This window comes from Eleutherodactylus coqui, chromosome 5, assembly GCF_035609145.1.
Source record: "Eleutherodactylus coqui strain aEleCoq1 chromosome 5, aEleCoq1.hap1, whole genome shotgun sequence".
Taxonomy (NCBI): domain Eukaryota; kingdom Metazoa; phylum Chordata; class Amphibia; order Anura; family Eleutherodactylidae; genus Eleutherodactylus; species Eleutherodactylus coqui.
Window position 1 is genome coordinate 167,005,465 of NC_089841.1, and position 27,352 is coordinate 167,032,816.

General features: G+C 41.2%; 1 protein-coding gene across 1 annotated transcript in view; it reads left to right on the forward strand.

Annotated features, from left to right (window-relative positions):
* The window catches only part of SCARF2 (scavenger receptor class F member 2), a 181,941-nt gene that overhangs the window by 117,175 nt on the left and 37,414 nt on the right, over positions 1–27,352 (forward strand). Inside the window, exons 7-9 of the mRNA XM_066603670.1 lie at positions 1,821–1,924; positions 18,740–18,857; positions 22,520–22,641. Of these exons, the coding sequence (XP_066459767.1) occupies positions 1,821–1,924; positions 18,740–18,857; positions 22,520–22,641 (344 nt within the window). The remainder of the gene's footprint in view (positions 1–1,820; positions 1,925–18,739; positions 18,858–22,519; positions 22,642–27,352) is intronic.

A 27,352-nucleotide genomic window follows, 5' to 3' on the forward strand; every position in this document is an offset into this window, starting at 1 on the left:
GCACTTTGTAATGTACATTGTGCATTAATTATGAGCCATACAGAAGTTATAAGAAGTTTTTCACTTACCTGCTCCGTTGCTAGCGTCCTCGTTTCCATGGAGGCCGTCTAATTTTCGGCGTCTAATGGCCAAATTAGACGTGCTTGCGCAGTCCGGGTCTTCTTCTTTTCTCAATGGGGCTCCGTGTAGCTCCGTGTATCTCCGCCCCGTCATGTGCCGATTCCAGCCAATCAGGAGGCTGGAATCGGCAATGGACCGCACAGAAGCCCTGCGGTCCACCGAGGAAGAAGATCCCGGCGGCCATCTTCAACCGGTAAGTAAGAAGTCACCGGAGCGCGGGGATTCAGGTAAGTGCTGTCCGGTGTTCTTTTTTAACCCCTGCAACTGGGTTGTCTCGCGCCGAACGGGGGGGGGGGGGTTGAAAAAAAAAAAAAAAACGTTTCGGCGCGGGACAACCCCTTTAACGAGTACGCTCGCTCATCTCTAATAACCATTATTCTGCAGGAACATTCTATGAGAACCATTTGCTGTGCATAGCTGAATAAAATATTAATCATAAGGAAGCACGCTTCTCGTACAATCAATGTCACATGACAACTTAATTCCTGCGGCCCCCTCCTCCCCGCTTCCTGATTGTTCCAGCATGCCGTGCTACACATCTGGATTCTGCTCTGTACAATTTATGTATTTGATTGTTCGTTTATTCATTGTTTTCCTAAATAAGAAGTGATGCCAACATTAGCTATGGCTGTCCGCTCTAGTAGTATACATCATCCACATATGGGCCTCCAGACGTTTATCAGAAGATCGTTCCGCAAAAATGTCAGAGTCCATGGGAACTAGCCTAAACATGCCAGGGAGCACAGAAATATGTTTAGCGTTGGGGCGCACCTTCATTTCTCTTTGTTATTGGGATTTATAAAGCAATTTCATGCACAGTTCAAACCTTGACAATACTACAATTTACAAAATATTAACCTGTTAATAAAACATATGGAAGTTTAGAAAGTACTGTAAGTATTGTGCGTTTTTCTCTAGGGTATTTTATAGCCGCCCTTTGTTTATTAGCTCTATGTATTCTGCTTGTGCTGGTACTGCTTCTCGCATTATATCTGTGTTTCATGTATTGTGTTTATAAATATTGAATATGGAAGCTGTGGCGCATACGAATACCAAGAGCGCTCATACATAAAGCAGATTTCATTTTAACCACTTCACTCATTCATAGCGACATATGTAGGATTCCAGGAAATCTTCAGAAATAATCCGAATGCTGTCTATAACATTTCATCTGCTTGGTCATGGCAGGAAATCTGATGACAACGGCTTTTTCAATACATTACTGTTAGAATATGGCTTTCAAATCAATGCATTTATTAGTTATAGAAGCTCTTGTTACAATATATGCAATTAAAGGATCTAAATATGACATGTTGAAGTACATTAGAGATGAGCAAGCATACTCGATAAGGACAATTACTCGAGTGAGTATTGTCCTTAGCGAGTACCTGATCGTTTGGAAGAAAAGGTTCGGCTGCCGGAGTGGGAGAGAGGTGAGTTGCGGCAGTGAGCAAGGGGGAGCGGGGGGGGGGGAGAGAGGGAGAGAGAGATCTCCCCTCCATTCTTCCTCGCTCTTCCCCGCCGCCTGCAGCCGAATCTTTTCTTCCGAGCAGGCAGGTACTCGCTAAGGGCAATGCTCGATTGAGTAATTGCCCTTAGCGAGTATGCTCGCTCATCTCTAGAGTACATGCATTCTACAAATATGATCAAAGTGTATTGTACGACTTGAAGAATAACAGTATTTCTTGTTTCCTTTGTAGTTGCAACTTAACGTGTCCAGCCGGGCAGTTTGGAGTTAATTGTGAGCACTTTTGTAATTGCCATGATGATAAGTGTGATCCTTTCACTGGAGCCTGCCATATGGGTAAGTTTGGGACATGCTACTGGTAATAATGTATGATCAGCATAGGTCATCAATATCAGATCGGAGGGGGTCTGCCACTGAGGTGATTGAAATTGTTGCAGGGCTCGGATGGGTGCGTCTGTCACTTTACTGCATACCTGGCACAGCCGTACATTTCATAGTGGCTATACCTGGTATTGTAGCTCAGTCCCATTCACTTGAATGGGACTAAGCTACTTTCAGGCCATGTGATCGAAGAACGTAACATCACAGGTCTGTGAAGAGGCTGTGGCACTCACCCCAGCGCCACAGCCTCTTCAATCAACTAATTGGTGGGGATCTGAATGGGGGACCCTAACCAATCTAATATCGATGACCAATCATGAGAATATTTTGTCAATATCTTAGCCCCATAAAACTCCTTTAAGGGATCTTTTACACAGGCAGAATATTTCTGTATTCTACGGCTAAAAGCGCATTAAATTACACACCAGATCTGCATGTATACATGGGGGTAATGGGAGTGGAAATCCATAGCAGCAGATTTAGTTGCGTCTTTGGCGGCAGAATGCGGAAATATTCCGACTGTGTGAAAAGTCCCTAATGCTGATAATACTATAATGGTACTGCAGTTGTGTTATGAACTCATTTCCTACATAGAAATACTACTTCTGTCAGGTATAGTACATAAGGGGTTCACTAGTCAGGACATCCCTGTGTTAAATGCACTTTTGGCTAACTTGCACTTAATAGAAGGGCTTGTCCAAGGAGTACGTCGTCAGTAGACTTGTTATCTGAAAACCCAACCCTTTATTCTGAGGCCACATGGACAAGTTTAGAAGCGTGACTACACTTTTTACTATCCAGCTATAGCCGCAGTCCAGGGGAGACTGTAAGTTGCTTGCAACTTGGTGCACTACTATGAGCTGCAGCTGTCACTCAATAGTTAAATTGAACTGCCAGGCCTGAACAAACAAAGATGGCCGTTCCTGCTTCTCTACCTTCTTGACGCACATTGTACATTTCTATGTCTCATTAGTCTAAGGGCCAGTTTACATGGGCTGATCATTGTTTAGATTCTTGCTGGTTCTCCGAAATTTCAACGATTATCATTCAGTGTAAATGCCGACAGCGACTGAATAGCGAATGATAATTCCTTCGTTGTTCAGTTAAACGATGATTGGCCTGTGTAGAGAGGCAGTCATTCATCTATGAACGATGACCTGTTTACTGTGACGGAGGCGAACACCTGGAGCCATCTCTGGCCCGCACCACCTCCATTCAGTCAGTGATCCTCGATCCTGTGTAAAAGCACAGTAGTGATTATTGCTGGGACGACTGTTGGCCTCTGAAGCGCCCGACAGTCTTCCCGTGTAAAAGGGCGCTAAGACACTACTTTTATTGATCAGTGCTGCCCACATAAGCAGCACTGGCCAGTTAGATCAGCATGTACTGTCTTCGACTACCAATATATATTAATTCACAGTGTACATCAAGTAGTCAGAGAAGCGGTGTGGCCATCTTTGTTCGTCGCTTTAAAATTAGAAAGCTATGCTACAGGGAGTCTCCATGTAGCCCCAATCTTAAGGTTCATGCACATGTGACTTCTGCATTGAATGGAGCAGAGGTATGTCACATATAGCTCTGTATGACTTCTTTTATATATAGTTTTATATGGCATTTTTTCAAACCTGTAAAAAACACTACGAATTTCATGCGTTTTTTAGAAACATTAAAAAAAGCAAGTGAACCCAAATGCACTGACATAACCCTGCACTGTTTTGTAGAGTGTTTCATAACTTCCTATTGACCTACAGCTAACATGTGGTCACATGTTAGCTGCAAAAAATATTGCAAAATACGTCGAGAAAAACTCAGCAAAATACTGTGTTTTTCCCAAAAGCATTACATGTGAAACAACCAAATGTCTCCAATTTTAAACAGAGCCATAGTCAAGTTATTTCTGTCACGTTCACACCGAATGCGGATGTAAAATACGTTGGTGTGTTCCATCATCTCCGCTGTGTGCAGGATGCATAAAGCATACGGCCAAGTTTACTATTAATGTTACATTTTAGCAGATAAGATTTATATATATTTTAATTGATTATCTATCCTACTGTTCTCTTGCTGATCAGCCAATATGTCACAGTCATAAAGAGGAATGATAGACAGGAACACAGTCTCTTCTAATTAAATAGTGCTCCTAATCTCATTGAAAGTGTAATTACAGAACTAAATAAAAAATGCATGCAGGTGAAGGAAAGCTGTTCTGTGGTGGTTTATTCTGTGCGGATGTAAATGAGTTGTCCTGAGGCTACCGCACACTCTCCTGCTAATAATAACAGTAAGAAGACACAAGCTTGCTAAAGTTTGAAAAACTAGCTGATGAATTAAGGACACTTGGAGGAATTAATGGCACCACCAGTACATTGGGACATATTTGTTAATGCTATTGCGCCATTGTTCTCGCACAATGGCGTTGAAAAGGATTGTGTTCAGGCACTCTGACACATTTATCAAGTCACTTTTTCAGATTTTTGCAAGGCGGTGAAAAATAGGAACCATTGCTGGCTGGGCATAGACACTGCAGCTTACTTAAAGTAGTTTCTCCCTTACTTAACCCTTTGCAATCCAATTTTGGATTCAGGGTTTTCTAGGGGGCTCTCTCTTTCTACCATTACACAATGGCACCATCTTCTGGTTAGAGCCAGTACTGCGGTATGGGACATGCTCAGGAAACTCCCAACAACAGAGCGGCCAGTAATCTACAGTAAGAATACCCTGCCAGACGTCTTCTGACATTGGAGCTGTACAGCCTTCAATCAGAATGTCTTTAGACATCAGACAGTGGATTGGAAAGGGTTAAAACTGTTTCACAACCACCCTGTCTTTCCTGGTTACTGCTGAGCAGGAATGTGACTGCTGCAGCCAATCACTGGCTATAGAAGGTCACTGATGTGGCCAGTGATTGGCTGCAGCAGTCACATGTCCTGGTCAGCAGTAACCAGGAAGGGCAGGGTGGTGGTCAAACAGTTTTATGTCATGTGGAAAACCCCTTTAATAAATAACTGCCATGTTTCTGTGTGGAAAAGTGACAGTGAGGTATACCAGGTGCACCAGCTACAAAAACAGACACAGATGGTTTAATAAAAGAAAATGATGACATCCCTTCCCTTTACAGTAACCCTGCAGCATACCACCAAAAACATGGTCTGTATAGATGCTATTGAATGACAGGGGATTGTGAACATTTTGAGAGCCATTATTATTGTAGTCTTGATGTGGCAATGAAATAGTAGCATTATATGTTAAGCTGAAAAAGACATATGTCCATCCAGTTCTTCCTATCACCCCCAAATGTGAATCCAGAGGAAGGCAAAAAAATCCTCAATGAGGTAGAAGCCAGTTTTCCTCATTCAAGGAAAAGCAAATAATAATAATCTTTATTTGTATAGCGACAACATATTCCACAGCACTTCCTGACTCAAGTCTGGCAATCAGAATAATCCCAGGATCAACAACTCTTAATTAGTGACTAGAACATGTAATATTGTAATGCTGAAGAAAAGCATCCAGGCCCCTCTTAAAATTTTTTTATCAAATTTGCCATCACCACGTCCTCAGGCAGAGAGTTCCACAGTCTCACTGCGCTTACAGTAAAGAGCCTCCTTCTATTTCAGTGTAAAAACCTTCTTTCTTCTCGACTTGTATTTCCACTGCCCATGTGCATAATTTTACATTTTTCAGTGTTAACCCTCATTTGATACTTTTCTGCCCAATCCCCCAACTTATCTAGATCCATGTGCCACCGCATTCTGTCCTCTCTTGAGGTAATTACTTTACATAGCTTTCTATCATCTGCAAATATTGATATTTTACTCTGCAATCCTTCTACCAGGTCATTAATACATTTATTAAAAAAGAATAGGGCTTTTTACCCCCAATGAAACTGATAAACGGGAAACAAAAATCAGTCAAAAATTATATAAAAATAGTAATATATGTCATGGGAAAAAAAGCAGCAATAATAATATTGGTAGCTGAAGAAAAAAAACAGGGCAGTTAAACCTCCACATGGGTATAATTCCTAAAAAGTGTCTGGTCCTTTAGGTACAAAACAGCCCGGTCCTTAGGGGGCTAGTAGAACCTATACGCTCAGAACAACATAAACAAGACATTTGATTCATACATGAGAGAAATCACTTAAGCTGCCTGTGAACTGCACCATGACAGAAACGAAATTCTAAAAGCTTGTTACCGCGGCTTTTAACTTCTCAAGGACATGACCTATTTTGGCCTCAAGGATGAAGCCTTATTTTTCAAATCTGACATTTGTCATTATATGTGGTAATACATTTTGAATTCTTTTACTTATCAACATAATTCTGAGGTTGTTTTTTTTACATTTTGTAGTTTATGTTAGTGGTAAATTTTCATCAATACATTCTGTATTAAGAAATAAAATCAAAATTTAGTGAACTTTTTGAAAAATTCACAATTTTCCAATTTTTAGTCATTCCTCTTGTAAGATGCTTTGTCAAACACCATAGAATAGTTAATAATTAAAATTTATCATAGACCTACTATATAGTGTAATCATTTTTTAAGCATTATTCATTTTTTAGGACTTCACGAAGTATGTGTTTAGCAGTAATTTTTCACATTTACTAGCAGATTTCAAAACCTGATTTTTTTAAAGGACCAATTCAGTTCTGACTTGGATTCTAAGAGCCTATATATTAGACAACCCCTATCAATCACCCCTTTTTAAAAACTGCAACCCTCAAAATATTCAAAGTTTATTAATAGAGATGAGCGAGCGTACTCGGCCACGCCCCTTTTTCACCCGAGCGCCGCGATTTTCGAGTACTTCCGTACTCGGGTGAAAAGATTCGGGGGGTGCTGTGGGTGAGTGGGGGGTTGCAGCGGGGAGTGGGGGAGAGGGAGAGAGAGAGGGCTCCCCCCTGTTCCCCGCTGCTAGCCCCCGCTCCGCCACGCCTCCCCCCGCCCCCCGAATCTTTTCACCCGATTACGGAAGTACTCGAAAATCGCGGTGCTCGATCGAGTAATTACTCGAAACGAGTAGGTTCGCTCATCTCTATTTATTAACCCTTTAGGTGTTTCACAGGAATTAAAGAAAAGTGCAACAGAAATTAGAACAGTTCTATTTTTTGGCAGTTTTTTAATTTAAAACCATTTTTCTATAATACAGCAGGAGTTAGCAGGTGAAAAGCTCAGAATTTATTACTTGGATTCTGCAGTTTTTAATAATGCCCCATGTAAACTGCTGGGCATACACTGCTGTTTGGGCACATGGCAGAGCTAAGAAGGAAAGGAATGCTATTTCGCTTTTGGAATACAGACTGTGCTGGAATAAGTTTCAGACAACATGTTGTGTTTGCAGCCCCTGAGGTATCAGTACATTTGAAACCCCCAAGAACTGACCCCATTTTGGAAACTAGACCCTCAATAGTGGAGTCAGGTTTTTGATCCCACAGGTGTTTTGTGGATTTTTTAACATTTTGATTTGAAGATTCCAATGTTTCTAGTAATATGTATATTTAGCCCCAAAGTTGTCGTTTTGATGCAAAACTCGACATGCAGTTACAGGCAGATATGCAAGTGATTAGAGTTGTGGCAGGATTAGATGAACGGTCTTGCCACTTGAGGTCACAAAAGTGGTTTGACATTTGGCCTATGAAAAGGCTCTCAGAGGCTACTTGTTTGTGGTGGACCTCTTTTTTCACTTATGTAGGGCTTGTTCTGACCAGACTCTTAAGAGGTGTTGGGACCAGTGAATGCGTAAGAACACGCACACAAGCTAACCTCACTCAGGATGCCCACAACAGACCAACAGTAGAGAGAATCATCTGATCGTCTAACAAGCATGACTAGCTCCAACTGTTTTCCAGTGACAGATGGCACCATTGTTATAGACCCTTATGTCTGTCGGAATCATTTCTAGGAACTTGGCTGAAGGACATTTGGTCTCATTACATGTACTTGCGTTTGGTACCCACCTACCATAATGTCCATTTGCAGTGGTGTTGTCAACGACAAAACTGGATTCATACGGAGTGGAGCTGGGTTGTCTTCAGTGACAAATCCAGATTTAGTTTGAGGACTGACAATGGCCTTGTTCATGTCTGGAGACCTAGGGGTTAGTACATCAATCCTGCCTTTGCCGTAGAGCAGGATAATGCCGCCACTGCTGGGGTGATGGTCTGGGGTCATCACATATGACAGTTGGTCACTCCTAGTAGTGGTATGAGAGACAACGACAGCTCAGTGATACGTTCAGGATATCCTGCAGCCACATGTGTTGTTTCTCATGGCAGGAGGGTGCAAGAGGCATTTTACAGCAGGATAATGTTCAGCTGCACACAGCAAGGATGTCCTACGAATGTCTCCACAACATTGTCACACTTCCGTGGTCTGTCCATCCACCAGATTTATCACCAATAGAACATGTGGGACCATCTGTGATGCCAGCTTTGACAACCTACAAGTTTGTATGATTTAGAAGGCTCAGTTACAGCAAATGTGGACCAATATGCCACAGGATAGCATATGGAACCTGTATGGATCCATGCCTACCTGTATCACATTTTGCATCTAAGCTAGAGGCGGCCCAGCTGAGTACTAGAGCCTCCATGTCTGCCCGTATCACATCTTACATCCAAGCTAGAGGACGTACATCAGGGTACTAGAGCCCTCCTTCAGGTGTTAATTTTTCTGCAATAAAGTAACCTTTTGCTCTAATATTGTAGTCACTTACTTATATCAATGTTACAATCACATATATAGTTTCATTTCAAGTTTCATTCAATTCTGACAACTCTTTCTAGGTGCTTGATTTTTTTTGACAATGAGTGTATTTCTGCAAGATGCACCTAAAGGCGCAGAAAGTTCTGCACCAAAATCAGCATGTATACATCTGGGATATGGAGCAGAATATGCTGTGTCTTTAGGTGCATCTTGCAGAAATATTCTGCAAGTGTGAAAGGTTCCTAAGGCAACACACAGTGATTCCTGCCATTCTGTATAGTAGAGCCAGTAAAATACAAGCAATGATACTCGGAACCCTTCCTAACTTAACTCTCATCTGTACTAATGTCTCAGCCAAGGAATACGTAGGGAATATTTTGTCTAGCCCTCTTCATTTTATGTCCAGTTTTGTTTATTCACGGCGGGGGTGACCACAGTGTTGGTTGGTCATTGATGGCCAACTCCGTACCAGTAATAAATGGTAGAGCACTTATGTCAGGGTGACGCTCATTTAGTTTGGCAGCCGGATCAGGTGTATAAGGAGCAAGCATTAGCAAACACCAGATGTGTGCAGCATCTCATCCACTTACACAACACTGACCACATATGCACAGAGGGTTATTTTATACCTAGCAGAACCATTCCAGCATTAGAGGGAGGAAGTGTTTTATCCAGCAGGCAACATAACAAGCATTTTATTTGCTCCTCCTGGGACACTGCTTCTTGGCTCGACTTGCTTGGCTGAAATTGTAAGTCTGATATAGGGAAGAGTGTGGAAAAGAGTTAGATTTGCCAATTGAAAGGTTGATTTATTGGACGCTAGAAATACTTGTTACCGTAATCCTTAGTACAGTAAATTTTGGTAGGTCTTAAAATATGCTGAAAGTCATTTTTTATTTGATCACAGGGCAAACACTTTCTGCTATTGACTTGTTAATGTTTTAAGAGTGTTTTATAATGGTATAAAAGTTCATTGAGAAGAAAGTGTTTTTGGGAAAGAGCCTGAGTGTTGATGTCATACTTGGGGAAATAATTGCTCAACTAATTTATTTGGGGTGTTTTGATACAAGACTGAATTGTTCATTTATACAATAACTGTGTACTTGGGTCATTTTCAAGTTCTCTTTCTTTGACTAGTTATGAATTATGTATCATCTGCTATCTATCTGTTTTGACAGTTTTACTGCCAATACAAGTTAAAGGGAACCCGTCATCAACTATAAGCACTATAAACTAAGTTACAGTGTTTGGAGTTTAGTTGACGTGGAGACTAGGGAGCTGTCGCTCACACTAACCTGGTCCCCGTTCCTGCACTGTCATCCCGCAAAAGTCAGCGCACACACAGCAGCATGACTCCTTTAAGAAGCCTGAGCATGCACATTCTCATTCATCTCTATGGGAATGCATGCACATAGCCTTCTAAAAAGAGTCGAGCTGCTGTGTGTGCACTGACTTTGAGCACATCCCAGGAATGGGGGATCAGGTGAGTATGAAAAGAGTCTTCCCACCTCAACATCACATAAACTATTAGCCCCATAACTTAGTTTATTGTGCTTATAGTTAATGATAGGTACTCTTTAAAGGGATATTCCCATCTCATACATTTATGATATATCAACATGATATGCCATAATTGTCTGCCAGATGTGGGTCCCATCTCTAGGATACACTTATCTAGAGACATCCCCCCCGCCCTCCTTCTCCAACACTATACTAGCTTACCTCCTCCTGCTTCTTGCCACATCCAAAGTGTCTGGGTTTTAATTGAACAGCCAAGTAGAATCTCTTGCTTTCATAACTTCCAAAGAAAGCGAATTGGAGATACAGAAACAGGGTAACATAGCAAACTCTACTGTTTCCATAACTCCTATTCACTTCTATGGGAGTTATGAACACAGTGTTCTTGCATTTTATCCAGACTGATTACATTGGGTAAAACTGTACGTAATAATGCGGCTTCTAAGTAACATGAATTCTCTGAGCATTTCTGGGTTGAGCACTGCAGTGTCATTCTCTCCTGTGATGTCATTCGTGTCCATCAGTCACATGGCCTTTCTGCAAATCTATCCCAGGCAAGTGAATGGGATTGAACTGCACTAGCAGGCATAATCTCTACAAAATGTATGGCATGATTCCTGATATACAATAAAGGGATTACAGCTCTCACAACACAGCTGATTGGTGGTGTCTTGAGTCAGACCCCCTACTGCTCTGAAATTAATGACCCATCCTACGGAACCCCTTTAAATACAAATGTATCCACAATTTAACTCCATGTTACACATTCCTGCTCTACAATAAGGGTTGGTTTCATAGATCAGAAACAGTGAATCACAGTAGTTGTTTACTCTTAAAGGCAACGTGTGAGAACTTTAAGGCTTCTTTCACATGGGTGGAATTTTTCCACAGTACACAGCACAGTTGCAGATTTTGTCTCATAATTCAGATTTTGCAGATTTTGTCTCATAATGCAGATTTTGCAGTGTTTGTAAGTATGGAATACATTTTGCAGAACATCTAGCAGAATTTCTTGCACTTTATTCAACAGACTTTAATTGCAGAATTACATCTCCTGTATGTTAGAAATCCCCATCAACAATTCTGCAAGACACCATTAACTCCGCAATGGGAACCTTTTCCACTAGTCAAAAAAAGAGACTTTGTATTAAAGACAAGCTGATTTCAAATTATGTGGATTTCAAGCCCCAAAGGGTACAGAATTAATTGTCCATTTGGACTAATTCAGGCCCATATGAAAGCTCCCATATGCGGACCCCTCCTAGGTCAGTATGCAATTGTAGCAAGCACGCTGATTGCAGTGGTTTGTCTTTCTATAACCAGCATGTGCATTTTGGCTAAACTTATAGTTATCTGTTGCAGTATACTGTCAGTGCTGTAAACGCAAAGTCCGATGCATTTAAAGGATGCAGAGCCCCTCTGACCTCCAGCCCCTGATTGAGAGTGTTCTACTTACTACTATGTATAGGCACTAAAGATGAGCGAGTATACTCGCTAAGGCACATTACTCGAGCAAGTAGTGCCTTAGCCGAGTATCTCCCCGCTCGTCTCTAAAGATTCGGGGGTCGGCGCCGGTGACAGGTGAGTTGCGGCGGGAGCAGGGGGTAGCGGGGGGGGGGGGGGGGGGGAGAGGGAGAGAGAGATCTCCCCTCCGTTCCTCCCCGCTCTCCCCCGCCGTTCCCCGCCCCCCGAATCTTTAGAGACAAGCGGGGAGATACTCGGCTAAGGCACTACTCGCTCGAGTAATGTGCCTTAGCGAGTATACTCGCTCATCTCTAATAGGCACCATAAATGTCCAGACAGGTTCCTTTTAAATCATTCTTGTCATGAAATAATTCACAAAATAATATCAAAACACATGAAACATTCACCAGAATGAAACCATTAAGACCACCACCCCTCCCATGAGTAAGCAGCCAATTTCCCACGTTTCACAAGAAAAGCACATACAACTAAGAATAGATCCGTGGGCCTCTTCCTAAATGACATCGTTTATGCTGAACATTCTGCTCCTCTCTCTCCATGCTTTGATTTAGGCTGCAAGATGTTACTTTACTACTTTGACATTATACAGAATAAAAGGTTATTGCAAAAAACAACTTTGAAGAATTCATAATACTAATTCAGATGAGTAATCAAATTACTTGCAAATTGCATTTTCCCAGAGGTGGAACACCCACACAGCAGAATAAAATTTAACATTAGACAAAGCAGACGACATCTGAATGCAATTTCCAGAACCGCTAGTTGTTTGGAGACATTTTGACTGTCTCAGTTTGCTTATAGGACAAAGCAGGAAGGACAAACGGCCATAGGAATATAACAGGGAAGTCTGATTGGTCAATATAGGCAAACAATATATGCAAACCCTCCAGGATTTTTCTGGTATGCAGTCTTTTATTGTACATTAATGTTTCTTTATTACTAGGTCCACAGTTCTGCGCTGATACATAATATATCTGGAAGGTGAAACTCTGTATCTACATTGCAAAGCTTCAAAACCACTGCTTTGTGTTACACAGCTATAGAGTTAAAAAGATAAAATTCTGGCTTCCAGCAGTCACTATTATGGGAACTTACTGAAGACAGATTTATTAGAGTACTTTCAAATGTAGCAGAATATTCTGAAAGACACTGAAAAATACACATAAAAACCACATGTTTAATTTTGACACAGATTTGAAAATGGGTTAATTCTGCTTGCAATTGGGCAATATTCTGTTACATGTGAAAGCACTCTAATTGAGTTCATTTGAGCTGTATAACCTATCCTAGGGAGAGGTCATCACTATTAGAGTCCTGGAAAACCCCTTTAGCTACTAAGCTACTTGAGTCCCTCCTGGGTATGGTAGTAGTACTAAAACTTGTTACTTCTGCTCACAATTGAAACTGGCTGCACTCCTTTATAGCTGGCTTTTTGCTGATTGCAGTGTTGTGTTTTTTCTTCTAGCCCTCTCTCTTCGCTGCAGTCACTCCTATCACTTTTTTGAGTCGAGTACTGGTAAACCATCATCAAGGGGGGGGGGGGGGTCTACACTGCCCAATAGAACGCTGGGGTGCTGTTTCATTGACACTGGGGAGTGGAGACAATTATGTGTATTTGTACAGCTAGTTTCTTGTACAGGAGTGATGTCCAGCTTCAATAGTGTGTAATATTCCTTAAGAAGACTGCAACGACCTCTCACAATTGAAGCTGGCTACATTCCTTTTCACTGAGGTTGCCAAGCATTTGTACTCAGCAATTCCTGGCACAGTCATTGAAATGCATGAATGTCCGCTACTCCGTTCATGTGGGGATCATCGGAACTCCTGTTCTAGGGATCGGTGGACGTACCAGCAGTTGAAACTCCACCGTTCATAAAATTATTCCCTATAATATAGAGCACCAAATGTTATGTCGTAAGAAAAAGAAAGAAAAAAAAGCTCAACACCAAGTGATTCTTTTTCAGAGACACATATACCCTTTTTTATAGGGAGCTTTCTGCATTTCATGCAGGTATATAAAGTATTCAGATTTACATGCAGTGCACAGTTTCCTAAACAACAAGACCCAAAGGTCTTCATATCATATGCTATTGGCTTACACTGCTGACCATCTATATCTCATTCACTTTGTTGGCATGCCTCTCTTTTTTTCTTGACCTGCTCTATTCTGAAGTCAACAAGAAGGAGAAAGATGCCTCAGGGAGTGGAAATTGTTTGGACTGATTTCATTTTAAAAGTTTTGCTTTGGCTTTGCAGATGGCTTGTGTATGAAACAAGTGGGGGTAGAAAAGATAAAATGTGAGAGTCCTCAGTTGTTGATACTTTTTAATGGATAGCTGAAAAGATGATGACAAATAGCAAACTTTTGAGACTACTTAGATGTTCTTCATCCGGCATGATTTAACACAACTTCAGATGAGTCACATCGTTATATACAAAATGACTTGGGGGGTAAATAAGACAGTTATGTAAAGCATAACCATCAATGCAAGAATAGGAAGAGCAGAAAATAAATTGGTGCAGTTCATTGATAAAGGCGTGTGCAAATTTTTACTGCCCTCTGATTAAGATCTGGTCTGTGCTTTTGATGCCCCCTCAAGGTTGGATTCATTAAGCGATCTAAAATGACATAAATCCATGTGACACATTCATAACTAATCTGAGTGCATCATAGTTTGTCATGAGCTCCTACTCTTCTGTGCCTCTCAGATTTTAATTTAGCTATTAATACCAATATGCTCATGTCTATGATGTCGCGGTTAGGGCTACAGAAATGGTTTGGCGCGGGTAGGTCTGTCCTTTTTTCATTTATTGTGTGACAATGAGAGTTCATTCTTGTTCCAGGCTTCTGTCCTGATTCATCTACACAGAACACCCCAGTAGGACATTTGGGACATATACTTAAGTGGACCACATTTGAAGGTGAAGATGTCTGGAATCTTGTAATTCCGATGGCTGCCGGGAATCTTTTTTCTTGTCCTCTGTCATTATGTGTGGCCAGGTTTTTACATTTGCTCTGGTTGCAGGCAAATGTTCCTGATGCTGTTGGAGAGGATAGTGAGCTTCTGACCATGATGTTTCTCAGATTACAAACTGCTTATAACACAGAGCAGAGGGGTCTGGAAATATGTATTTTAAAGGACGTAACAGGGAGCTAGGTGAGGTGTTTTTTATTCTCACCCGCTCTCACGATTGCGCCACGTCACCCGCCGAAGATCGTGCTGCCACTGCAAATCTGACTGTTTTCAGAGTGCCATGCGCACACTCTCATATACAAGTCTATGAGAGAACATGAGCACTGCACTGTGAAAAGAGTCAGATTTACATTGGCAACCCGATCTTCAGCGGGTGCCATGGCTCGATCGTGGGAGTGGGCGAAATGCACATCTCCTCAAAGACAGAAGCAAGACTGTCAACACCGGACAAATGGGAAATGCAATGTTGCAGTAAAACCCCTATTCAACAATGGAAGGCACAAAATAAGAGGGAAAAATGACCTTGCTTATAACTGGGAAAGATCCCTACCTAAAAGCAGATTGACTGCTCTGACAAGTTCGAACCTGCTGATTGATTCTTGGCCTGTTACTTGACCTTAACGGGGCAAGACAGAATACCAAATCACAGTAGGAATAACCAAAAATCAGGGAAATAAACCACAACTTAACTGATAGATGCACAGCTAACTCCAGGAGGGCTTGGGCAGCTCCAACCACTACAACCAACTGAACTGCAATAAACAGCAATAAGCTAAGGGAGGGGTAGGAATGTAAAACCCTCCCTACCTGCTGATAGGTAGACCAGAGAAGAAACTATACCTAATGAAACCCCTCTCACAGGCGAGGGACTCTGAGGGAAATACCAACACGCAACTATACCAATACAGATAGTAGCAGGCAACCCCCACACAAAATGTGTCAACCAGTAACCTTTATAGGAACAGAGTGACTAGTGTGCTTCCACATACATCATGGTTAACGTACCACAACACCATCGTGACCGACAAGCCACGACGACCTGACTTCTTGTCACATCCCCTAACAGCACCATAACTTAGTTTATGGTGCTTTGGTGACGTGACAGGTTCCCTTTAAGTAGTCATCTCAAGAAGTGGACCGTAAGTTGTACAGATAGAACAAAACTGAGGAGGTACAGGAAGAAAAACATTTGTTCAAGCAGCAAACCAACAGGTCACAAGAAAAGCAGGACTTACGGCACTCACATAAAAAAACTTCACTTTTATTGCATCTTCTGAAAGGCAACACAGTGGGAAGCAGAGAATAGTCATATGACTAAGAGCCAAGATTTTATGGCTTGAAACATGTGAGTGTTCCTGTTTTCATCCTTTACTTCCCACTGTTTGCCTTTTAAAATATGCAACAAAAGCTATGTTTTATGTATGAGAGGGATGTAGGTTGTACCTGAGGTACCTCATGGTTCTCTTGTTTTGTATTGTAGAAGATGAACTCTTGCTATTTTAGTGGCTACAACAACTCAGTCTTCAACTGTGCTTGGATAATAGTCCTGATTCAAAAATGATATTTTAAGGCCACCAAAGTGTCTGTCTCCATCTGTAGAGTTGGAACGTATGTGGTTGTACCTAATAGCTGGACTGTAGGGATAGTTGTTTTTTTATATGTTTGGGATGGAATTTGTCCAATCTGTGGTAAGTTGCGTAAGCAGTTGGCTTCTGTATAGTGATATCTTCATTGCACGGTCATCTATTTTGATGGCGATGTCCAGAAAGTATATTTTAGTAAAGCTAAGTGTTAAGTTGATGGTGGCACAAAACTGATTGAAATGCTCAGAAAATGTTTTGAGCTGTTGCTGAAACTCAGTCCAGATGATTGAGATATCATCAATGTAATCGTAGTAAAGGCCTGATTGGGCAGGAGGACAGGAAGTCACTTTCAATCTTGATCATGGAAAGTTCATATTGTGGTGGATATTCATATTTGGTGCTGTTTTATTTTCCATTGCAGTACTGGTCTGTTGAAAATATATGCTTTCGCCAAATGAAAAGTACTTATAAGAATTCTGTAAGTTTCACTACAGATTTAGTGCCAATTTCTTTATCTTACATTAACCCTATCCACTCCAATTTTGCATGCAGGGTTTCCTAAAAGTCTTTCTCTTTTTGCTGTTATACAACGTTGCCATCTGTTGGCTAAAGCCAGTGTGTGTGCGCCAGGAAGGCTCCGACAGCAGAGTGGCTGGCAATAGACAGTAAGAATACCCTGGCGGACATCTTCTGACATTGGAGCTGTACAATCTTCAATCAGAATGTAGGAAGATGTCAGACAATGGATTGGAAAGGGTTAAGATCTGGCAGGTTCTTAATCCATACTGGTGTAAGATATTTAAATATAAAGCTTCCATATCCATGGTAGCCAGGAGGAGACCTATTGCAGATATTTTATTTAATAGGTCAGTTGAGTTTTGAAGGTAGCTAGATGTGTCCTTCACTAAGGGTTTAAAGTGGCTTTCCCTCTAATGAAATTAAAATCTATCCAAAGGATAATGGATAAATGTCTGATTGCTGGGGTCTGACATTTGTGCACTTCAAGTTCCCCAAGTGAATGCACATGTGAATCCTTGACTTTCAACACCCAATTCTTTTATCCCCCTGGAGATAAGCTGTCGCCAGATTTCTTTACTCTCCTCGCGTAAAACGCATTAACGCTCGTCAAGCCAAGAGTTCATGTGTATGGGAAATCCGGAAGAAATAGCCGTGGTCAATATGAGTGTTTGGCTAGCAGCCATTGAAGGTGTATGAGCACCTGAAGTATACCGATGGACTCTACGGCCGCCTGCAGATGGCGGGGTCAGATCCGGCTGCAAGAATTCTCGCAGCGTGATGCGAGCCGTGCCCCTGCAGAGACCTGCGGCTCACCTGCTCCCGGCGTTTTCATCTCTGCTATGTGCCGACTGCTGCCCAGCTGGCACATGCGCAGTGTGGAGCCAGCCCTTCACTACTGACGGGCCTCTGCGAGACCCACACAGAAATAGAACATGCCACAATTTGTTTTCCACACGTGTTTTCACGTGGACAAATCGCTGCTGTATGCATAGGATTGCATTTTCTAATGCAATCCTATGGCAGCAGGCACAGGCGGAAATTCTGCAGGAAATCCCACCACGGACTTTCTGCCCATGTGCAGGGGCCTACAATAGAGGTAGTTTTTAATTAAATAAGTTGAAACACACATATTTGTCTTTACACTCCTTTCTTTCATCTCCTCTTGCTTCAGTAAAAAAAACACATGCATTTATGTAGAACTTTTCTTTGAAACTTTTATTGCTGTCCACAGATGTGGTTTATATCAGCATTTTACTAGAAAAGAAAAAAAGAATGAAATAACTTGTAGGTCCTTACAACAACGTCTTATGATCACCAGTGTAAAACAAATGTCTGGGATATATTTAAAACTAAGGATGTTCTAGAGGTTGTACACTTGGTGCACACCAAACATTACTCAGATTTGGAAACATTGGCTCCTAATGATAAGTTGAGATCAGTGAGCTCTGCTAAAATAATGCTTTCTCTACGCTAATTAATGGATATGTCGTTGCCGCACATATGCGATTATTAAGCTAGCAGGGATACCCTACATTGCTCAGGACTAAAACTTGAACCAAAGACACATTAACATTGATTGGGTTTTTTTTTAAGAAAATCTGTGTTGCCCATAGCAACCAATCACAGCGCAGTTTTTATTTTAGTGTCATTTTCTACTTCTAAAAAGTTTAATTAAACTTTCATTATTAAACACAATTTTACTATACAGGTTTTTACATTCTACAATACAGTATCCCTTTATTTTCAGTAAAATGTTCATTTTTGGTCAACACCGTGCGTGAGTCATCACATTGCCTGTGTTCTCTGCCACCTTTGTTCCCAATTAAATTGCAATTTTTCACTTCTGTAATTTTGTACTTGTATTTAATGAATTTCTTTTCATATTTCACTAATTGTACTGAGCTATAAAAAGGGATGAGAGCTGCAGAAATACTCGATTATTAGGATTATTCATAATACTTTGTTTCATTTTCTTTCTAATGCAGAAGCCAATCAGCGAATGGGAGTAATAGGAGCTGGGGTACTTGTGATAGTCCTGCTAATTCTCCTGCTATCACTGTTATGTTGCTGTTGTGTCTGCCGTAAGAAAGAAGAATCAGCTGAGTAAGTTTACATTTTGAATATTTAATATGTTGACCGTGAATTTTTTGTATAGCAAATTACAATGTGTAGCATTGCCTCAGTACAGACAATCTATTGGCTGTCAATCATCGTTGGACTGGGGTCTGTATAGAACATCTATATAGAACATATGCACATTCATTTTAAATTGCATTATAATGTCTCCCTGATTTCTGCACTAATGTCCCAAAAGAGCTCTTTAAGGGCATGTTTATATGTAGTGGAAATGCTGCAGGCTTTCCGCAGTGCAAAATACCACATGAAACCGTAACAAAATTCGCAACCATTGGTGCATATTTTCACTAGGAATCAGCTACATCTACAGCACTCCCCTCACCTTGCACCTGGCAATTACTAGGGAGCTCCACCGGTCAGATGATGCCACTTCCACATTACCTGACCAGTGGCGCAGCGCTCACTAGCATCTTCCAGGTGATGGTTTTCACTGCCTGCGCTGTGCTCCTGTTGTTGGCAGCACAAAACATTCAAAGGTGAGAGGAGCGCTGTAGACGCTGAAATCAGTTGTGGATACGCAGCTGATTTCTAGTTAAAATCTGCACCAATGCTGCAGATTTTTATGGGTAAATGCTGTGGATTTTGCAGCAGAAAATCTGCAGCAGTTCTACTATATGTGAACATACTCATGCAGTGCTTTTCAGTCCTTCCTTACAGTGCATGGGCTGAACCTCTGTACTGAAGACCTGGGCCATTATTTTAAAGTTAAAATTGACAACATCTGGCATCATTTCCCTTCTCCCCAAGTAGCTTTGATCCCCTTCCCTCCTGCACCATCTCTGGTTCAAAATCACCATTTCATCTAGTAACAGACAAAGACGTCTCCAGGCTTCTCTCTTCTGCTCATCCTGCTACCTTCATTATTGACCTTACTCTCGCACACATTCTGGTATCTTTCCCTCCTCTTTTAAATATCCTGTTATTACCAAATTATTGAAAAACCATATCTTGACCAATCCTGCTCTGTTAACTATCAACCTGTGTCTAATCTCCCCTTCATATCTAAGTTCCTGGAACACTTTGTGTTTTCTCACCTGTTCATCTACTTAGAAACAGCCAACAATCTTAAACTAACTTTGTTGCCCAAGACTTTTCTTGTGCTGCCCCAGTTCTCTAGAATGTGATATCACTGACAATCAGATTAAAGGCGTGATTAGAATAAAAGATCAGCTGTGTTTGGAGTACCCTGTCTGCCCATGAATTGTATCTGTTATTGCCATTCAGCTACATTCACTTGACTTGAGATGAGGAGCAATTACAGACATAGCCCATGGATAGACATTGCGCTTTCTCTGGAAAAACAGAAGACTCTTTTTTTTCTAGACCTGGACAAACCCCTTGTAAGTCTTTTCCCCACCACCCTCCCACACACATTGTTCCTTGACCCTTTTATGTATATTTTCTTAATTGTTCATGAAAGATTGATGGACCTACATACAAAACAAAAACCTTTACATTTTATGTCATCCCTATTTCTCACAGATTGTAAGCTCTTGTGAGCAGGTCCCATACATTTCTTGTTTAAATTGTTAATTGGTTTATTACTGTGGCTGATTTTGTCTGCATGCGTACCCACTGAATTGTAAAGTGCTGCAGAATATATTGTCAGTCTATAAATAAAGGTTATTATTGGTATTATTAATGCTGGCTGTGAGTCAGGCCTTATTGCCCAACAGCAATGCCTGCACAAATGCCTACAGCTATGTTTCAAAACCTAGTGTAATGGCTTCATAGCGGCAAGTGAGTTATCTGCTCCATATTTATATTTGTGACTTTGGAATGAGATGTTGAAAAAGCACATATAAATGTGATATCCTGATGGTTGTGTGCTGTAAGCTTGTGATCTTGTCTGCTGTACAGTACACAGTAGAATTTGTGCAAAAGTATACAAAGGATCTGAGTTATAGCATACACAGTTTGCTAATTCACAATCTACCAGTCAAAATTTTAGGAAACCTAAATTTTTCCATTTTTTTTTATATTAACACAGTTGACATCCAGCAAATAACATGAAATGGTTCAAAGGTTCAAGAAGAAGTTAAACACATAAAAACATTATGACATTTTAACCTGAATCGTAACAATAGTCTGAATTTATGATTTTAACTAAATGGCTTTTTTCATGGAACACATCAAGGACAGCTGCTCTGCAGCATAGAAAGCAAATTATGGTTTGAAATAGGACACAAACGATTTCTGTCATTTTGTAGATTACTTTCAAACGCTCTAGCACAGGATTTGGACAGTTTTGCTCTTTAGGACAGAGCACATTGCTATCATAATGGCAAGAAAATAATTAACCAAAAAATACAGACAGACAATTATAACCCTTAGAAGTGTAGGTGTTTCCTACAGAGGAAAACTTGGAAACTGGAGGAAACTCTGACAGGAAGAGGTTTGGCAGATCAAAGGCCACTACAAAATCAAATGACAAGCTTTTGAGAGTCAACAGTTTGCCTGATCGGCGCCTCACAGCACAGCTTAATGCCACAAAAATAAACAAGTTTCCATTTCAAATGTGAAGAGAAGACTTCTATGTGCATTTTTGACAAGAAGAGTATCAGTAAGAAAAACACTACTAAAATTGAAAAATAAAAAAAGACATTTGGGGCCAAGCAGGACCTCCAGTGGACTATTGAAGGGTGGAAGAGGATATTATAGACTGATGAATCAAAATGTTACATCTTTAGTACATCATGTAGGATTTTTGTACGAGGATTCTCGTACACCGACAAGTCATTGAAAAGATCGTTCCTGAGTGTATGACACCAACCGTCAAACGTGGAGGAGGAAACGTGACGGTCTGGATCTCTTTTGCTGGATCCAGAGTTGGCAACTTGCACAGAGTAACTAGCACAGTGGACAAAAAGAGCTACCACAGCATTTTGATTCGCCATGCACTTCTCTCTAGTGTACACTTAGTTGGTCAGGGGTTCATATTACAACAAGACAATGATCCAAAACATACTTCTAGGTTATGTCAGAACTACTTGAGAAGACAAGAAGAAGCTGGTAACTTTCAAAAAATGGAATGGCCTGCAAAACTCTGAACTTAAACCCTATTGAGCTTGTTTGGGATGAACTTGATAGAAAGGGGAAAGCAAAGCAACATACAAGTGCAGCATATTTGTGGGAGTTTCTTCAACAATGTTGGGAAGATATTTCTGAATGCACTTGTAGAAAGAATGCCTTAATTGTGTAAAACTGCTTATGTCAGCTAGAGGTGGCCACTTTAAAGAGTCAAAAATCTAGATTTAATACATTCTAAAACTTTTGGCCGGTAGTGCAACTACAGTTGTGTATGTTGTATCAGTCTACCCCAGAGGTCCCAAAAGCTCTCCAAAGAAGACAATAGTATTATGAATGCATGCAATTGGTGAGGAACCCCCCTATAAATGTTACATTGGTGGCAGGAGCTTAAAGTATACCTCTGTATATACTTCAATGTTAATCCATTAGTCAAGAAGAGCACAGTTACTAATGATCATTATAAGTCTGCACAGAAATATGCTTCATTAAAAAATGTTGTATCTTAAGATAACTACATATATTGCTAGTCATTACTACGGTTGTTACTGCAGTGTATAATACTAAAATCTCTAACATGACAACTTTTTTCTGCTTTGCAGTGGAAATCAGGAACAGGTAACAAGCAAAAAAACACCTCGACGCTTCTGTGGGCGTTTTAGTCGAATCAGCATGAAGCTACCTCGAATTCCCTTGCGCAGACAGAAGCTGCCAAAAGTTGTTGGTAAGAATATTTATAATGATTTTTCAAGCTATTGCTCCAGCGGACCTGCAGAATTCAGCATTTTTCGGAAATAGATGAGAAATAATATATTATAAAGATGTAGGATTTTAGTAACATGGTACTGAAAGGATATTTTGGAGTTAATAGGATTTGGCCGACTGAGGTTAGGTCAGCAGACCAAACGGAGGAGGACCTGAATTTGTTACTGCAGAGTAGCGGAAATCGTGCTTCTTCGTCATCTGTCATTTTTCACAGGGCTACAGGTAAAGTAAGTGAGCTACTCAGAGGATAAAAAGGGCCTATTCATGCATTGTTCTTTGTTTCTGTTGGAGGTATACATGAGCAGTGTTCCCTAACGTGTACCTCTAATGGAAGTACATCATACATCACTATTTAAGCATACAGTGACATATGTCAGCCATTGATGCCTATGGTATAAAACATATATCGCATAGTATATGTTTTTTTCTTTTCTTGTGTTCCTTTGCATAGCAAAGTATAGAAGACTTTACTGTCCTATGCAGTAAAAAAAAAGGTACACTAAAGCGTACCAACCCCGCAATTGCCAAAAGAACATTTTTTAACATACACTGAATTCATATAAGTTTATGGATACATTCAACATATGTGCTTGGAGTTTTTTTCCTGGCACATATGCTGAATGGTAAGGTAGAAGTAAAATGGGAACAGACCATTGGATCATTAATTCCAGTGTTGCTACCTATTTATGAGGTGTCCTTGAGAACACAAATTTGGTACCAAAATTGTGTTATTCTGTAGCGGAAAACAGAGTAGTGTCACTATCTGCTTGCTTTAATGTAGAACTGAGTTTGTTGAATGCAATACAAGACAACTGACACTCAAGAAGGTGGTCAAAGCCATAAGCCCTTCTTTCTCTCTAACTGCTTAGATGCCGCAGTCAGCCTTAACACTCTCAAGTGATGGCACAGACACAGCTGAGCCTGCGCCATCACTGTACTGTAATAGTATGGCGGCTTACTGGAAATTTGTAGCAACTTTCCAGCTATTGAGTGGGATAGGAAGGAGTTAATATCTGTGTACCAGTTTGATTGGTTGCATGAAATGAAATAAATGGTAAGGCTGAAGACAAATCCTAGCTGTCCAGCATGTAGTAATTGAAATATACACTAATCAGCCATAACATTAAAACATTTTGTGTAGGTTCCCCTTGTGCTGCCAAAACAACTCTTGGGCTGTTGACTTCATAAAACCTCTAAAAGTGTCATGTGGTATCTGGCACCAAGACATTAGCAGACGATCCTTTAAGATCTGTTAGTTGCAAGGTGGGATGTTCGCTAATCAATCCTCTTTATTTAGCACAGATGCGCAGTCAGATTGATATCCGGGGAATTTGGAGATGGATATCAACAAATGATCTGAGGCATTGGCTCTTGCATAAAAATTCTTAGTCATTATTCAGATCTTCTGTAAAAGCCGTAATGCAAAAAAATGACATTTCGACAAAGCAGGGTCTTTTTCACTCTTTCAAGCCAAAGAAATATGTATAAATATATACTATGACCCTTTAGAATGTCAGCTATTTATATCCCCTAGGCATTAACCACACTTCCATGTCCACTACCTTGGCCATTCCTCCATCGTCATGGCTACTATACACAATAAAAGAAAACTTCTTTAAAAACTGGCCTTAGATTAGAGACAAAGAGCGGCATGGTCATGGTACAGCTAAGAACCATTCCAAGATGCTGTTTGGCACAGTTTCAAATTGATTGTAACCTAAAGCAGAGGAAAAGAGCACTTCATGTGTAGAGAACTTTGGACAGAGTGCTAGACATGTGCAGGTACTCAACAATACAGCGGCTGCCAACTCCTTCTACAGCAGTAAAAAACTGTCTGGAACAGGGAAGAAAAGGAGAACACGATGCTGCTGATAGGAGTGGATTCATCATGGAGATTCCAAGCAATATGTTTATTCCAGCAAACAGGTGTGGCAAGCCAGGGTTCACTCGCCTATTGGATCGCCAACCTCTCAGACCAGAATGGGCACCACACATGGATTAAGGCTCAAGGATAATTCACTTTCTTTTGAAATGGTGTCTGCCAGCATTTATTGGTACAGCACAGAAAAACGTATGTGCACAGCATACAACACAAAGTCCATAATTTCAGGGTTCATCACCCGCAGGGTCACTGTCACTACCCGCCGGGGCATCTGGGGGCATCCTCCTCCATCAGGTGCGTGATGATCCCAGAATTGGTCCGCACCGGACCTGACTAGCCCAAACTGGACCTTGGGCTAGCAGCCCTTCTAGCTCCACTGAGCTATAACTTCCCCCTGAGTGTGTCAGGAACTAAGACTTTTATGCCGCTTCCTGCCCCACCCATAGATCTTAACCCTTTCTTTTAGTATCAGAACTTTTTCACACAGGTGCTACAGTAAATCTTCTGTTGGATCGGCCCAGACAAATGATCTTTCCCTCCATGTAAACGTTAATAAGCCTTGTGCGTCCATGATCCTGTTGCCAGTTCACTGGTTGCCCCTCTTTTGACCACTTTTGATGGGTACTAACCATCGTATACCGAGAACATTATTTTCTTATATACCGTATGTAAGGCCTTGTTCTGAACAATTTTGTTATTGTACTGTACATTTTTCTGTGCCATCTGCTCCTAGATTTCACAATACAACATTTATTTTAATTTTAAATCCCATATGTTCCTGAAATTAAGATTCATATAGCGTCCCATAATCTTCACATATAGTTTTTCTAAAACAGCATTTAGTCATTGACTTATGTAATGTGAATAAATGTTACAGGGATTGTTCCAAAAAGGTATCCCCGATACACAGAATAGGGGCTAACTTTATAATTGGTAGGGGTCCAACTGCTGGGACCCCCACTGGTCCTGAGTGAAAAATAATTGCTCCCTATGAGCACCTCTGGCTGGGCAGCAACAATGGCAGCAAATAATTTTTGCAGGTCCAGTCTGGCCACTGCAGCTTTGCTCTTTCCCCGGCATGTGCGTTCCTGTCCCGCGATTGCTGTACACCGAGACACTGCTTACTTCCCCAGTATCTGTGCCGCATACTGTGCATTCAGAAATGCAGATGCGGGGGGAGGAAGCAGGGCCTCTATGCTCTTGTCCCATGACCACTGTACAGACGCGTTGAGAGAGTAAGCAGGGTCTCTGAACGGCCAGATGGGACCTGCTAGGGTGAGTAAACTACTTGCTGCCATAGTTGTTGCTGAGGGTGAAGAGGACGCACTTTTACCACTGGGGATGCTATTACTATTGGGGCCACTAACGGGGGCACTATTAATATTGGGGTCCCTAAGGAAGCGCACTGTTACTACAGGGGCTGCTAAAGGGGATGCAATAATATTGCATGGGCCATTAATGAGGGCACTATTTCTGTTGGCCACTTTGGTCTGCATTATTACCACTGGGGCCACCAAGGGAGGTTCACTATTGCCATCAGAGCCAAAAGGGGGCACTATTGCTTCTCGAGCCACTGAAAGGGCACTGAGAGGGGGTGCCATTACTATATGAGCCATTGAGGGGGGCGCTATTACTATAGAAGGCCACTGGAATAACGGAGGTAATATTCTACGTTGTGGTAAGCTAACCACCTAGCGAGTGGGCAGGAGCCCTTAGTGTAAATTTTGATCAGTCCATTTTGATTTGGTAGACCAGAGATCTTCCACAGGGGAAAATCTGCTTATTTGCTGTCCTTATACCTCTTTCAGCAGCACTAGGACCAGGCTTTAGTATAGCATGATAAGGACTAAACCCTTGATTTGTATTACTCAGACCCAGGGGACAATCCTTGATGTATTATTACGGCATAATTCGAGTGCTCACTGGGCCCTTGTAAGTGTGACATGAGAGGTGTGGAATATGGATTAAATGAAATCATACTATATTTTGAGAGCAGTCAGGCTGACAGAATGCGTACTGTAGCATTAAGTCCATATTTACACAGGCGAGTTAACTGTGTAAAGTTTTTGTGTGTTACGAGACTCACTAAACTCGCATGGAAATAGACCCTATTGTTTTCAAGGTTTTGTGTCTTGCAGCGATGCTGTTGGATAGAAACGTCACAACATGTTCTATTTTTCTACAATTTGGCAGAAAACTCACCCGATATTTCCTATGGCAAGCTAAAATCGCATCGCATGCAAGTCTCATGCGGGTGTCATGCGATTTTTAAAATTTTCCTATGAAAACAAATGTGATTTTCATACATGTGAAAATCACATGTTCAACTGTGCAATGCAGTATGCAGTCCTAAGCTCTCGCTCACGACCGGATGGTTGCAGGTTCAATCCCCGCGTGGTTCAGGTAGCCGGCTCAAGGTTGACTCAGACTTCCATCCTTCTGAGGTCCGTAAAATGAGTTCTCAGCTTGCTGGGAGGGCAATAAATAAATTACCTATAAGCGCTGCGGAATAAGTTGGTGCTATACAAATAATAAGTCCCTTTCCCCTCCCCAGTGTAATACTATTTTCTCGCAATTTGCTTCGCACTTACATTGAAATTCACAATTTGACGAGTACAATATCGGTCTGACCATTATCACATGTAAATATAGTGAAACAGGTGAGTTTCACACACGAGTTCCATCTGACTGCGATATGGACGGAACTTATTTGTGACAAGTACCTTTTGATTTTTAGCTGTTTATTCACATGAGCGATTTTTTTCTTGGACTGATGGTCCAAAATATA